The sequence below is a fragment of the Plasmodium sp. gorilla clade G2 genome (assembly GCF_900097015.1).
Source record: "Plasmodium sp. gorilla clade G2 genome assembly, chromosome: 12".
NCBI classification, from domain to species: Eukaryota; Apicomplexa; class Aconoidasida; order Haemosporida; family Plasmodiidae; genus Plasmodium; species Plasmodium adleri (nom. inval.).
In genome coordinates this window covers 2,097,039-2,113,073 of record NC_041704.1, presented here as the reverse complement: position 1 = coordinate 2,113,073, position 16,035 = coordinate 2,097,039, and the positions used below count along the sequence as shown (strand labels likewise).

Genomic DNA, 16,035 nt, shown 5'->3' with positions numbered 1-16,035 from the left:
AATATTTTTTAATTTGTTGTTTTTCAAATTTATACTATTAATTAAAACATAAAATATTTTTATAATATAAAAAATTATTATATTCATTAAAACAAATATATATATTTATATATATGTGGCTACGTATAATTTTTTTTTCATAAAAAAAAAAAAAAAAAATATAATATAAAATTAAAAACAAATAAAAAAATAATAATATAAAGTCATATAACAAGAACACATATCTTATGGAAGATAATGTATTTATTATATATATATTAATAAAATATATAATATATTATAAACCTCTATATATATAATATAAAAAAAAAAAAAAAAAGAATATTCATCAATATCATCTTTTAGACAAATAAAAAAAAATTATAAAAAGTTATAAAACACAAATTAGCTTATATAAACATTCAGTATGTATTAAATTTTCTCCAATATAAAAGATTATTTTTATTACATACATATTTCCACATAGAACAAATAATACTATTTATAGATTTATCCTTATCTGAGAAGAGAACAAGAGAATTCCATTTTCTTCTTAAATATGAATGATTACAATAATTTTGATTAGAAGTATCTAAATATTCATTTATATTATTATTATTTATACTTTTTATTTGTTTATCATAATCTTCAGGTTTGTCTATAAGAATGCATGAATCAATAAAAGTACCATTTACTCCCCCATTAATAATATCCTCAGCTTCTCTTATAATATTTGTTGATTTATCAAATATATCGTCTAAACTTATTTCAATGTCATCAGTTTGATTTTCATCATCGTTATTATTAAATTCATTTTCCTTTGTTTCATTTTCTTCTACATCATCATTATAATTTACATTTTGATTATTATTTTTTTCTTCATTATTAATTTTATAAATATTATTATTTTTTCTTATATTTCTTTTCATTATATTATTGTTTTCTTTTACCAAAACATCGGACGTATCAACATCTATATATTCCGCTATTTTTAAACATTCAACATAATTTTTTATGGATGAATTATTTTTAATAATGTTGTCACATATTAATTCTTTATCCTTTTCATTTAATTGAATATTATAATGCAAGTCCATATTATTTTCTTTGTTTCTTTGCCATGTTCCTACACATGACATATTATTCATATTTTCATCATATTGCTGTGGATTATCTTTGATAATATTATAACCTAAATAAGAATTAAAGATATCATTTCCATCAAAATTAGTTTTATTAATTTTTTCAATTAAATTATCTGTCAAAATATCTTTATACCTTTTTTGCACATTTGTTGTTAATACTGACCATCCAATTCTAGTAGCGTTAATTATATTATTAAATTCTGCAATACTCATAAAACCGTTCTTAAACCATTTATTAAACATATCATTTAAATGACGTTGAAGATAATGAGCACTTAAACAAACAATTTCATTACATTCTTTCAAGGATTTATCATTTGATTCATTTTTTATATTATATTTCTGGTTTAAATTTTTATAAAATTCATCTATATTATGTCTTATACTATAATATTTCATTTGTTCATTCTGCATTAATTCTAACCATATATTATACATTTTTAATCTAATCAAATTATCCCTTGCGTCTAATGACTCAATATCATTATTTATAATGTTATCCTTTTCGTTGTAAAATGTAGTTGAATATTCATTACTATATGGTATAGATTCATAATTATTTTGTTCCATATTCTTTTTTATATTGTTTCTTAATTTAATATATAAATTTTCATTATCAAAATATTTATTACTCATAATTGACTTAATCTCATTTTCATTTTCCTCATTTATATTTTCTTCTTTTATTTTTACATTTACCATATTATTTATCATATCTGGGGTGCTAAGAATTCTTATGTACCTAATGCTCATATACTTTGAGTCTAGTGTTATATCATTATAAATCATACAGATACTCTACAAAGAAATTAAATAAAGAAAGAAAAGGATAATTAATAAATTATATATAAAAAAAATATATATGCGAAAAATAAAATTTGCAAACATATTTATTCATTTATTTATTCACTTATTTATTCATTTATTTATTCACTTATTTATTCATTTATTTATTCATTTATTTATTCATTAATTCATTTTATATTTTTTATACTTACCGATAATATAATATTCAATATTAGAACAATAAGTATGTTAATACCCCCACAAAATAAGGTGTACCAAACACTTCTTTTATACATTTTCATTTGTCTTACCATATATTTCTATACTAAATTATAATTCATATTCAATTTTTATATTATTAAATAATAAACGATTTAAACAAGGTATCAATACACGTAGATAACCTTAATAATAATATACTTCAAATATTAAATAAATTTTTTTTTCATTATTTTTTCTTTTTAAATACTTCTAGATCTTTTGATATTCATTTATTTTAATACTTAAATATGTATATCATAATATTATACAAAAAACAAAAAACACAAAAAAAACAAAAAAAAAAACAAAAAAACAAAACACAACAAAAAAAAAAAAAAAACAAAAAAAAAAAAAAAAAAAAAAAAAAAAATGACAATAAAATAATAATATTGTTATAATAAAATATATAAATCAAAATAATATTTATATTGTAGTAATTCAATTAATAACAATATATATATATTTTATTATTTCAATTTTTAAAAAAACTAAAGAAAGATTAGTTCTCTATTTATATTTTTTTTTATATTACATACATATAATTTTTGATTAATTCATTTTCTTCCTTAATCATTCTTATTAGAAATATTTACAATTTCTTATATACCATTCATACATTATATATATAAAATATAATATTCCAAAAAATAAAATCTAAATATGTATATATATGTAGATTAAAAGAATATATAAATATTAGCATTTCCTTTAATTATCCCAATTTTAATAAAAAACAAAAAAAAAATATTCAGAACTTGTTCTTTTTATATAATATTTTTTTCAGGATAATATCATATAATAATAATAAAAAATATATATCTACAAAATAAATACATGCACAAAAAATAATAAATTTTTACATTAATATTCTTCTTACTAGTATTCATATATCATATATAAATATGTATTATGTACATATATAATATTATATAATATGTACAATATGTATATTATATATATATTATATATATATTAAAATAGAACTATCTATAAAAATATAAATATTGGAAATATATATAATATAATAATTGAGATAGGTAATTAAAAAATATATAAATATTATTTAATTATATAATATATAATTAAATATATATTTATAAATAGGTTTTTTCAAAATTTACTATAAATATACAATTTTTTTTTTTTTTTCTTTTGTTCTCTTCATCCTTTTTTTATCACAATATTTAAAAACAGAAAAAAAAATTATTCTATATTTAATTATTAATTAGTACAAAAAAAAAAATAATAATAATAATATAATAAATAATATTTTTTTTTTTTTTTTATTATTTTTTTTTTTCTCCTTATATATAATTATATATTCACCAAAACCCATACAATTAAAAAAATAAAACTTTTATTTTATTTTATATATTATATATTTATCATGCAATAATATAATATATATATATATATTTTTATTTTTATATTTTTTAAAAGAAATCGTTTTGTTTTTTAATTTATAGTATATACAAAATAAATAAAATTCTTAAATATTCATTATATAGATAGATAGCTTAAAGTTTATATATATATATATATATATATATATATGTATATAACTACACATAAGCCTAAAAAAATAAACAAAAAAAATAAAACCAGGGTAGCAAAAGAAATACAATCTTTTATTAAGGTTTTATAAATATAAATATATAAATAAATATATATATATATATATATTTTTATAAAATTTTAGTAAAAAATATTTATTATATATAAAATTGTATAATATTAATAATTCTATACAATTTTATTAAAACATAATAAATTACCTATATTAATAAATAAAATAATATTGACTTTTTTTTTTTTTTTTTTTTTTTTTTCTATATATTAATAAATATTACACATTTTTGTACCGTACAACCCATTTTACAAAGAGAATAATAAAAGAAATAAATTGTAAGTAAATATATATATATTTATTTATTTATTAAAAAAAATGTAATATCACGTTTATTATGAAATGTTAGGTGTAAATATAAAATCAAAAAAAATATTTCATTATAATAAGAAAAAAAAAATTAAAATGAATAAAATAATTTATAGAAAAATGTTTATAAATTATCATGTTGTCCTATATAAATATTTATTTAATTTCCTAGTGTTAGATGTTCATAAAATAATATTAAGCATGTTATTATAATTATGTAAGCCATTTATACATATATATATTTTTTAAATTAATTACAGTCTATTCCTTTTTCAACGTTAGTTCAAATATATATGAATAAGTATATGAACTTTTTAATGAAAAAAAAAAAATTAAAATATTATCTATTAATATTTATATATATTCATCAATTTTACCGTTCAACTAAAATAAATTATTAATATTTATTATAAATGTTTATCTTATTTTAAATATAATACACTTATATCTTAATAATAATTAATATTATATATATATATATATATAAATTTAAGACATTTTTCATTTTTTATATTCCTCTTTACATATATTTATTTTCTATTAAATTTTTATGTTTTAAAAATCTTTATAATTCATAAAAATAAAAGCTGTATATATTAAATACATGAACAAGATAAAAAAAAAAAAAAAAAAAAACAATCCTAATTATTAATTTTTAATTATAATGTAATTATTTTTTTAAATATATTTATATCTTTCTTACATAAATATATTCATTTTGTTCATTAACATGCAACATTTATGTATAATTAATTGTATCAGCTATCATAATATATATATATATATATATATATATATATATATATATACTTTTATGTGTAATTAAATTTTCTATTAAAACATATAGGCAAACATATACACGGTAATTTACATGACCTATCCAAATCATCATATCAAAATATTATAAATTTTTATATACCAAAAAAGTAAAAATAACTATATATAATATATAAATTCAAATAATATAATATAAAATACAATAAAATAAAAGTGTTAAATACTAAATTAGACAAATAAACATATACAATAGAATGAAACAAATAAGCTTTAAAATATATACGAATATAAAATCTATCTATTTTTCATAATCCCTTTTGGTCCTTTTCTGTATATCTTGAACTCAAATTATTTTTTCAAAATAAAAAAAAAAATATATATATATATAATAAGAAATTCACAAATTATAATTATATCTATATTTTATAATTTAAAATATTAAAAAAAAAAAAAAAAAAAAAAATATATATATATATATATAAATATATATTATATATATATGTTAGAAGCATGATCCCAAAATAAGTTTAATTTTGGAAATTTACAGAAAACATTTTAATGTTCTATTAACAAAAAAAAATGTTTCACTAAAAGTTATAAACCAAAAACAAATTCCGTGAACGATATTGTTTTTCTTGTAATAAGGGAAAAATTTATATACTTATACTCTTAAAAATCTTATAAATTATAATATACTTTTATTTTAACTACTCCATTTACATACTATTTTTAACTTTACAACTTTAAAATATAATTTAAGGAATTTTTTTGAAATTCTCATCTGTTATATATAATATTAAAATATATTACATTATATATAAATATATATATATATATATATATATATATATATATATAATTGTATTTTTTATTTATTCCTTCTAATTACGGAGTTTACCACAGAAACCACCTCCTGCTGTAAACTTCAATCTTTGAGGTGATGAGAGGGTTATATTTTTGGGGCGCCTTCTTAAATATATAGTACATTGACCCTCTAAATTTAATACAATAGTTTTTTTTGAATCATCAGAATTAACACTATTAGTAGTATTGTTAGAAACCTTTGATCCTGATGAACTTTCAGAATCTCCTAATTCAGTTCCATTATTATCTGTATTTACTGAGGCTAAATCATCCACACCTTTACCATATTCTTCAGTTTTTTCTGTTATAGCACTATTAACATCATCATCAATTTGAATATCATGATTATTTAATAAATCATCTTTAATTAATAAATCATCATCTGTATAATCACCCTCTTCTAATTCATATTTATATTTGTATATATATTCATTTGATTTTAATTCTTTTTCTCTTTTTTGAAAAGATTTTTTTAATGATTTTTTTAATGCTTTTATCATTTTTGTTCTTAATTTTTTCCAAGTAACTCTACAAGTTCTTACTAATTTTATAAATTCATTATAATTTATAGAATCTCCATTTATCCAATCAAGGAAAACTTTATTAATATAATTTTGATATTCTACTCTTCCTACTATAACATTTCTTTTACATTCTTTCCATTTATTTTCAGCATAGGAATTATCTACATTATATTTCTTTCTTAATGCTTTATAAACTTTATATAACTTATTATTAACAGATACATATTTCAACTCTTCATTTCTCATAATTTGCCACCATAATCTATTCAACTTTTCTCTATCGTAATTACCCCCATTTAATAAGGATTCAATTTCTTGATCTATTTCATCGTTACTCATCAAATTATCGATAAATGTATTCCCATGTTTATATATATCTGAACTATTCAATTTACTTGATACTGCAATGTTCTTTATATTATTTATAAATAAATCTAAAGCATGCAAAATATTTTTATCATCAATACCTAAGGACTTTTCGTCTTTTGTCTCTTGGACTTCTTTCTTGGAGCCTTTACTCATCTTATTTAATAACTTATTTGTTAAAGAGGAAATGTAACCATTTTTTCCATTATTAGTTTCAAATAAGTTTCGAGAATATCTTCCATCACGCGACAAATCCAGAGAACCATATCCAAATGTTGCATCTCCATTCTAACAAAAAAAAAAAAAAAAATATATATATATGTGTATATATATATATATATTCAAATGTTGTCATGTTAGTATTTACACACATAATGCATATTCTTTATTTTCTTCACACAAAGAAAAAAATTTGTTCTCATAATACATTTCATATAACTTACCCATAATAAAGCATATATTATTCCAATAATAGGGATGGCAAAACGAGTAGAAAATACAGGGGTCCATATATTTGCTTGCGAAGCCTTCTTTTCCTTATCACTATATGAGCAAGAATTCCATGTTTTAAATTTTATATAGGAGTCAATTATACCCTTAGGTAAAATAAAACTGGATTCTATAAATAAACTCATATTGGAATATACATATATATATATTAATATATCCTATATAGATAAAGTAATAACAAAAATCCTTATATGACTCTTTAATTATATATTTTTTTTTTTTTTTTCCTCCTATTTTTCTTCTACAATATTTTATTTAAGATATATAAATATATATATATATATACATATATATCTAAAAAGATTGTGTATTTTAGAAACACTTGTAGAAAAAGAAAAAAAAAAAAAATAAAAATAAATTAAATAATAAAATAATTAAAAAATCATATTTATAAAATCTATTAAATACTTTACCATAATTATACATATATGTATATATTTTTTTTTTTTCAAAAAAAAGGAAAAAAAAACTTAAAATTATGTAATAAAATATATTATAATTGCAAAAACAAATATATATCAATACATATTAATACTACATATTTTTTTTATTACACATTATGTTTATTATTACGTAGTTAAATATTTTTAGCGCATCTACTTAAATCACTATTATTATAATTTTGTATATACATATAATAATATATATATATGTGTGTTAAATATAGCACAAAATGTGGATGATATATTAGAATAAACATTCATTTTAAAAATAAATTATAAAAAAATCTAAAATACTTGTTTCATTTTTTCTTTTATTTATATATATATCTTCTTCATTTTTTTACAGTATGTAAAATAAACAAATAAATAAATAAACATATATATATATATATATACATAAAATAAAATGAACTTTAAATAAATATTTCATAAATGTATGCAAATCTTATAAGGAAAAAATATAGAGAACTATAATTTTTCTATATCTATAATATTATATTTTGGGGACATATTTTTCATTTCTTTTGCTAATCATACTTTCAAATATTTCATATGTATATATATATATATTATATTTACTTATTTATTTATTCTTTTTTTTTTTTTTGTTAACTTTTCTTTGGTTATTTTGCGCAACTTTTTTTTTCCTTATTTCGTAATAATTGATAATAAAAATAAAATATATGAAAATAAGAAAAAATATAACTATATATAATAAATTTACATATTGTAATATTTATATTTGTAAAAATATATTTATATGGTATTTTAAAAACATTATATATGTATATAATTATACATTTTGTTTTTATATAAATTATTATATATATAAATAAAATAATTATATAATATAAATATAATTTTATAAAAATATTATATATTAATTTTTAAATATTATAATATAATTTGTAAGTATTTTTTATATACTTTTTTGTAATATTTATTTGTATGCATTTATTTTTTTTTTATTCGTCCAAATATACATATATATTATGAAAATATTCTTAAATATCTTTAAATAAATATTTAATAAAAAATAAAATAAATAAATTAATACTTGATATAAGATAAATGAGTACGTATAAATGCATATGTTGTGAAATCTTAAATAATAATTATAAATAATTATTATTTTTTATTCAAAGAAAAAAAAAAAAAAAAAAAATTATGATTAAAATTATAATATTTTTAATATGATATTAAAAATGTTATATTAATATATATATATATATATATATATATATATTTATTTATATTTAATTATATATTCATTTTGATGTAATATTAATATATATTTTATAATATTATCATTATATATATATATAATATATATTTTTTTGGTTTTTTTGGAATATGTATCCAAGAAAATATTAATAAATATATATATATATATATATAATTAAATGAAATAAAAAAAAAATATATATATTTTATTCATATGTCCGATGATAATATATATATATTTATGTATTAATAATTATTCTTTTTCCCTACATTTACGGAGTACATAATAATAGTTATAAACAAATTACAATTACTAAAATAAAATAAAAGGTTCAAATTATTAAGAAATTAAAATATAGTATTATGATTACACTTTCATATATATTATAAGATATTAATAAACACATCTTACAATTTATAATATTTTGAATGAATATTTAATTATATAAAATGAGTCTTAAAAGAAATAAAAATATATTAATTTGAAAAAGAGATATATCTTTCTTTTTTATTTTTAAACGTATGTGATACATATATGTATACATAATAAATTTAATTTATAAAAATTGGTTCTTTCATATGAACACATAAATATTTATTTATATTTAATAGTTAATTTTTTTTTTTTTTTTTATAAATGTATAATTTATCCGAAAAAATTATTCATCCATAATATAATAATATATAAATTTATTAAAAATAAAATCTAAAAAAACACATTTCTTTTTATATTTTATATTTTATTTCACGTTAAAAATAATTTTATATTTATCGTATCCCCTAAATGCTATATATATTGCAAGTTATTAAGACATATATAATGTAAAATTTTAATTCAAAAATATATAATACATTATATATATAAATATAATAATAATAATAAAATAAAACGGAAACAATAAATTTAATGAACAACATAAATTAATCAATCAAACAATAAATAAATAAATAAATAAATATATATATATATATATCATGATAAAATAAGATCAAAAATATTTATAATTTCTATTTTGATATTATTTTATTGTCAACTAAAAATTAAAAAAAAAAAAAAAAAAAAAAAAAAAAGAAAAAGAATTAATTAAAAAAGAAAAAATAATATGACAAATATATTATATTATATCCATTATATTATATAGATCAGAAAGGTAATATATATAATAATATGGTTGTATATAAATAACGAGTAAATATTTGCCCTTTATTAAAATTTTTTCCAAAATAAACGGCAATATATACATATATATATATATATATATATTCATTCCCTTTTGATCCTTTGATCAATTAATTACAGTTTCTAACTCCGAATGTGTCATATTATTTTCAATTAATTCTTTATCAATAATATTACAAGGGTCGTTTTCATTATCTAAAAGTACAGTAAACATTTCCATGTTTTCTTTTTGTGCAATAAAATCATCATTATTCTGTTTTTCAAGATTTAAGCGTTCATTTGTTCTATTAATTATTTCATCTTCAATTTGTAAAATAGCATTAAGCATATTTTCATCATCCATAAATTGTGTTGAACTATTATCAGTATCCTCCTCTCTTATACTTTTAATCCACGTAATAACCTTATCAAGAACTTTTTCATTTCCTGGCTCCATGGTTAGGAGATGATCCATATCATATAATGTATGAAGTTCTTTATTATTATTTTCTAATTTATTAAAAAAAGCCTCAGCCCCTTCATAATAACATGCACAATCATCTTTCGAGTGTATAAATAATAGAGGTATTTCTTTAGGTATATATTTCATGTCTTCCTGTAAATTCCATGTTGCTTCTAAAATTTGACGTGCGAATCTCATAGTTATCCATTTATCATATCTGTTCTTATCAAAATTTATAATATCATTTATAAATGGAAATTTTTCAAAATTCATTTTTGGACTAGGACGAAAAGTGGGGAAAAAATAAGCTACATATCTTGATAAAGGTACAAAAAAATATTTATATTTAAAAGGAATTCTAGATCCATTTTCATCAATCGATACCATACCTGCTAAAGATATACATCCTTTTATATTTAAATTATCATGAACTTCTTGTGATTTACCTATTAATTCTAAGGCTCTCAAAGCAATATTTCCACCCATAGAAAGACCAATTATATATAAAGGAGGTCTCACAATATTAGGCAATCGATTTTTAAAATAATAATTATAATTTGAATATGAATATTCCGTCGGATCTACCCTTTCTTTTATTACAGAACTGTTTATTTTATTTATATATTGTATAACATCATATACTAAGTCATCAAAATAATTTACATTACCTCTTAAATTTTGCCATCCATCTGATTTCCCATGACCTTGTAAATCTATACCATAAACAGAATAACCTTCATTATTCAAACGTTCTATCCAACTATCCTTATATATATAATATTCATCTGGATCTATCAATACTGCTTTATCATTACTTATGATATCCGCATTATGTTTTAAATATTCTAACCGAAAATGAGAATTTAAACCATGAATTAAAACTAATATCCCTAATGCCTTCTTAACTGTCCAGGAATAAGTTCTTATTAATAAACCATCCTTGTTAAAAAAGGAATCAAGTTTTGGGGTTCCATCTAACCTCGTTCTATAAGTTAAGCTATTGTCATCAATTAATTCATTCTCAACCATTATATATATATAAATTATAAAAATAAATCATAAAAAAGAAAAAATAAATAAATAAATAAATAAATAAATATATATATATATATATTATATTTCTTGAAACTTTATTAAAAAAAAAAGTAAATTAATCATGTATATTTACAACAATAAATTAATATATACATAATTACATTCAAAAAGTATAACCACGATTAAGAACCAAAAAAAAAAAAAAAAAAAAAAAAAAATTAAATTATAATAAAATCAAATTAACAACACTAATAATAAATAAATATATATATTTAAAAAACAGTAATAATAATAATAAATTAATTTTAAAATAAATATTCCAAATAAAAAAAAAATATTTAAAAAGAAAAAAAAAATAAAATAATAAATAAAATAAAATAAAATAAAATAAAATAAAATAAAATAAAATAAAATAAAATAAAATAAAATAAAATAAAATAAAATAAAATAAAATAAAAACAATAAAAAACAAAAAGAACTACCATATATTATAACCATATATAATAAAATACATATATAATATATATATATATATATATATATATATATATATATATATACAACAGAACAATAATTTTAAAATTTCTTTAATAACTAGATTGGTTCAAAATAAATTTTTACCTAACAAAACTATTTGCTTAAATATACATTTTCAAAAAAAAAATATATATTATTAATGATACAAAAATTAAATATAATAATCATTTAATTGAAAAAAAAAAATAAAAAATAATAAAAAAATAATAAAAAAATAATAATAATAAAACAAAAAATTAATATAACAGTTGTAAATATATAAAACATGGATGCGTACATATGGAGCCATATAAAATTAATACAATATTAGGAAATATATAACAATATTTATAAATATAGATTTTAAATAAATTTATATATATATATATATATTATTTTTCATTTTAGTCTATCCCATAATATATACTTTTATTTTAATATCCTTTTTTTTACAATCATTGGTAATAAAAAAAAAAAAAAAAAATATAGGTGTATTAATAAAAAAAATAAACATGCTGAAAAATCAAATTATTTTTTGTATTTTTTGAAATTATTTTAAACTTCAATTTTTTATTATTTTATATTTAAAAAAAAAAATAATAATTTCCTTTCGTTTTTTAGTTCTAAATGAATTTAATATTATAAATAAGTATATATATATATATATATATATATGTTGAATAAAAAATATATATTATATAAAAATTTTCTTTTGAAAATCTTAAAGAACATATTTGGTTTTAAAAAATAATTTTTCTTTTCATTTTACCATTCATTCTCTGTATATTTTTATTACATTGAATCAATAATATTTTTTATATAATATTCAACACATATATCCTGATTTTTAATTAAACCTTATTTCATAAGAATGGTAGCAGTAAAATATAGAAAAACGTATATATAACATATATACATATATACATATATCAATTATAATAGTTTCTGTTCTATATATTAATACATAGTAAACACATTATTTTGCTTTCTTTTTATATAATCAAGTAAAAAGGGATATATAAATTTAAAATGAAAAAAAAAAAATTATACAGATCTTGCTATAATATTATTAAATATAAAAATTTTCTTTTTCCTTTTTAACATATATATATATATATATCTTATGTTAATTCTCATAGAAAAAAGTCTAATTAAATAAATACTCCATAGTCAGTATACATGTGTTTTCTTAATAATAATAGTTATATAATATTATATAATAAAATAATAATTATATATATATATATATATATATATATATATATATAACCTTTATAAATAACATTATTTATGTTGAAAAAAAAAAAAAAAAAAAAAAAAAAATGTAGAAATAATTCAATGTTAATTCTTTTATATATTATAATATACATATATATTTTTTTTTTTTAAAAAACGAACACAAATAATATGCTTTTAAATAAATCCATACTTCATTATATTATATATATAATATATATGCGCAAAAATATATTTTTTTTCTTATCTGTTCATATTTTTTTTCCTCTTTATTTCTTTTTTATTTTTTTCATTTTATATTAATTTATTTTCCAAGATATATATACATAAAGAAAAATTATATTGAAACAATAAAAAAAAATTATACATATATATATATATAATCATGTAAATTTTATTATATTATCTTCTTTTTTTCTATTTCTTCATAATTCCTTTCTTATAAAAGTTAAATGGTGTGTACTGAATTTTATATAAAATATATAAAATTATAAAAATAAAATCAAACAATATAAAATGAAATAATAAAATTAAGTATTAATGTAATAACATTATATTCATAAATATTTAAAAAAATAACCATATTTATAAAATTAATAAAAACATATAAATAACGACGTCCATCATTTTTATAATATTTTTATGATTTGTCAATATATGTAACATGTTTTTTTTTATAAGAATACTACGAAATAACAATAAATATTATCTCTATTATTTCATATGAAGAAGTATTATTAATATTTTCCTTGTCCGATTTTCATTTCAATTTACTACTTTTATAATGGACGCAAAAATATATTTTTATTTTCAAAAAAAAAAAAAAAAAAAAAGTTCGTACATATAATTATATTAATATAAAATTAATAAATAAAAATATGTTCATATAATAAACTTCATATTTAATTAAAATTAAAATAATTAGCATTTCAATTTATAATATATTATTATATATAATATTTTACATATGATAATTTTGTAAACAATTTATGTATTTTATACATTGAAAATCATATAAATATATATGAAAAATATATATGAAATATATATATATATTTATATTTATAATAACATTTAAATTATATTTTCAATTTTCCAAATTAATAATACATATATGTATTCTTAAATAATATATTGATAAATGGTATAGATATTATCCAAGAATTAATTTTGTGAAGTATATTTTCTTTTTTATAAGTTCTACAAAATTATCATATACATATTATTATTATTATATTATATGCATAATCTATATTCAGTTTTTTTTGCTAGTTTTTAAACAGGTTCTTCTATTTTATAAGCCGTGAGTATTTTATTCCTATATTTTTATGATCCTATATATTACATAGAAAAATAACAGAAAATTAAAATAATATAAATGTAAATAAATAAATATATATATATATATATATATAATTATATTTTCTTTAATTAATTTTATTATCCTTATAATAATGAATAAAACTATTAGTCCTCCTTCAAATTTTGTATATCCTTGTCTACAAGAATATAAAAAACAACATTATTTAGGGATGGAACATAAAATGAAAAAAGGACTATTTCAAAAATATAAAAAATGTTCATGGTTTTTTTGCATGGTACTTACTTTTCTCCTTTTATTTTGTATATTATGTCCTACTAAAAATGTAATTATCAAAAAAAATTAATGATAAAATTTTAAAAATTAAAGAACATATATACTGTAGTAATATTTAAATGTGAACATATACATGTAAATATATATATATATATATATTTATTTTTATTTTTTTTTATTTTTGTGTAATATATAGGTTATCCTTAGACAATATACTAACAGAATATTTAATCAAAGAGGTATAAAGAATTCAAAATCTTCTAGAATTTTAGAAGAACGTGAATTTTTAATAACCAAAAATAAATCCCTATTAAACATTGATGAGGATATGAATCCACAAGGAGAAGATCTAGATGAGAAAAAAAAGAAATTAGAAAAACGTATAAACGAAATATTAACAAAATGTAAAAATCGTCAAACAGACGAATATTTATCACCTTTAATTAAATATGATGTAATAAATGAACACAAAGAACAAACGAATATAGGATCATGTGTTCATCATTACAATGATCAGAAGGAAAAATATGACTGTCATAATACTATTTCTCATAACATTAATTATTTTAATTATAATCAACAGATTAATAATTCAAATGATACTACGAATCTTAATCCTACTAATGACACTAATCAAATTAATAATTTAAATTACTCTCAATACAATAATAACCTTGATGATAATTCTACATATGAACAGAACAAAGAAAAATCACTAGTAACATTTAATTCAACACAAATTCATAAGGCAAACAATGAACAAACATATTTCTATCAATTACCAGAAGAAGAACAATTTCAGATATCCTCTTCCGAAGAATATAAAAATATAAATTTCTATAATGAAGAATTCTTTAGAGCCTTATCAGATATGAATAAAACTAATAATAATATACCACAAGAATTTAAAGACTATATAGAATCTTATTTACAACAAAAATATCACATTATGACTAATGATGAACTGGATACGATGAATAAATATAGAATAGATTATATTAAATACAAAACCCTATATGAATATTTAATTAAAAAAGCACAAAAAAAAAAATTACTTAAAGAAATAAAATTAACTTTAAAAGTAACCGTTATTATAATGTCCTGTCTTATTACACTCATAATGTGTCCTACATGTGTCGTATCTCTTATATGTGTTTTAGCAGTTTGCACATATCTTTCTTTTTTATAAATTTTTTTTATTTTTTCTATATATA

The 16,035-nt window shown here is 16.5% G+C and overlaps 4 protein-coding genes across 4 annotated transcripts; 1 reads left to right on the top strand and 3 right to left on the bottom strand.

Moving 5' to 3' along the window:
• Positions 1-401: 401 nt before the first annotated feature.
• PADL01_1253000 (Plasmodium exported protein (PHISTb), unknown function) lies at positions 402-2,224 on the bottom strand (the record flags this gene model as incomplete). The annotated part of the gene is made up of 2 exons (XM_028683512.1): positions 402-1,922; positions 2,123-2,224. The coding sequence occupies 2 exons, from the start codon at positions 2,222-2,224 to the stop codon at positions 402-404; spliced, it is 1,623 nt and encodes a 540-aa protein (XP_028539683.1).
• A 3,541-nt stretch (positions 2,225-5,765) lies between these two features.
• Positions 5,766-7,273, bottom strand: PADL01_1252900 (Plasmodium exported protein (PHISTb), unknown function; the record flags this gene model as incomplete). Its single annotated transcript, XM_028683511.1, has 2 exons — positions 5,766-6,926; positions 7,082-7,273. 2 exons carry the CDS (start codon positions 7,271-7,273, stop codon positions 5,766-5,768), a joined length of 1,353 nt encoding a protein of 450 aa, XP_028539682.1.
• A 2,828-nt stretch (positions 7,274-10,101) lies between these two features.
• On the bottom strand, positions 10,102-11,466 carry PADL01_1252800 (lysophospholipase, putative; the record flags this gene model as incomplete). The annotated part of the gene is made up of 1 exon (XM_028683510.1): positions 10,102-11,466. The coding sequence occupies one exon, from the start codon at positions 11,464-11,466 to the stop codon at positions 10,102-10,104; it is 1,365 nt and encodes a 454-aa protein (XP_028539681.1).
• Positions 11,467-14,678: 3,212 nt separating this feature from the next.
• Positions 14,679-16,010, top strand: PADL01_1252700 (Plasmodium exported protein, unknown function; the record flags this gene model as incomplete). The annotated part of the gene is made up of 2 exons (XM_028683509.1): positions 14,679-14,870; positions 15,018-16,010. The coding sequence occupies 2 exons, from the start codon at positions 14,679-14,681 to the stop codon at positions 16,008-16,010; spliced, it is 1,185 nt and encodes a 394-aa protein (XP_028539680.1).
• Between the last annotated feature and the right edge of the window lie 25 nt (positions 16,011-16,035).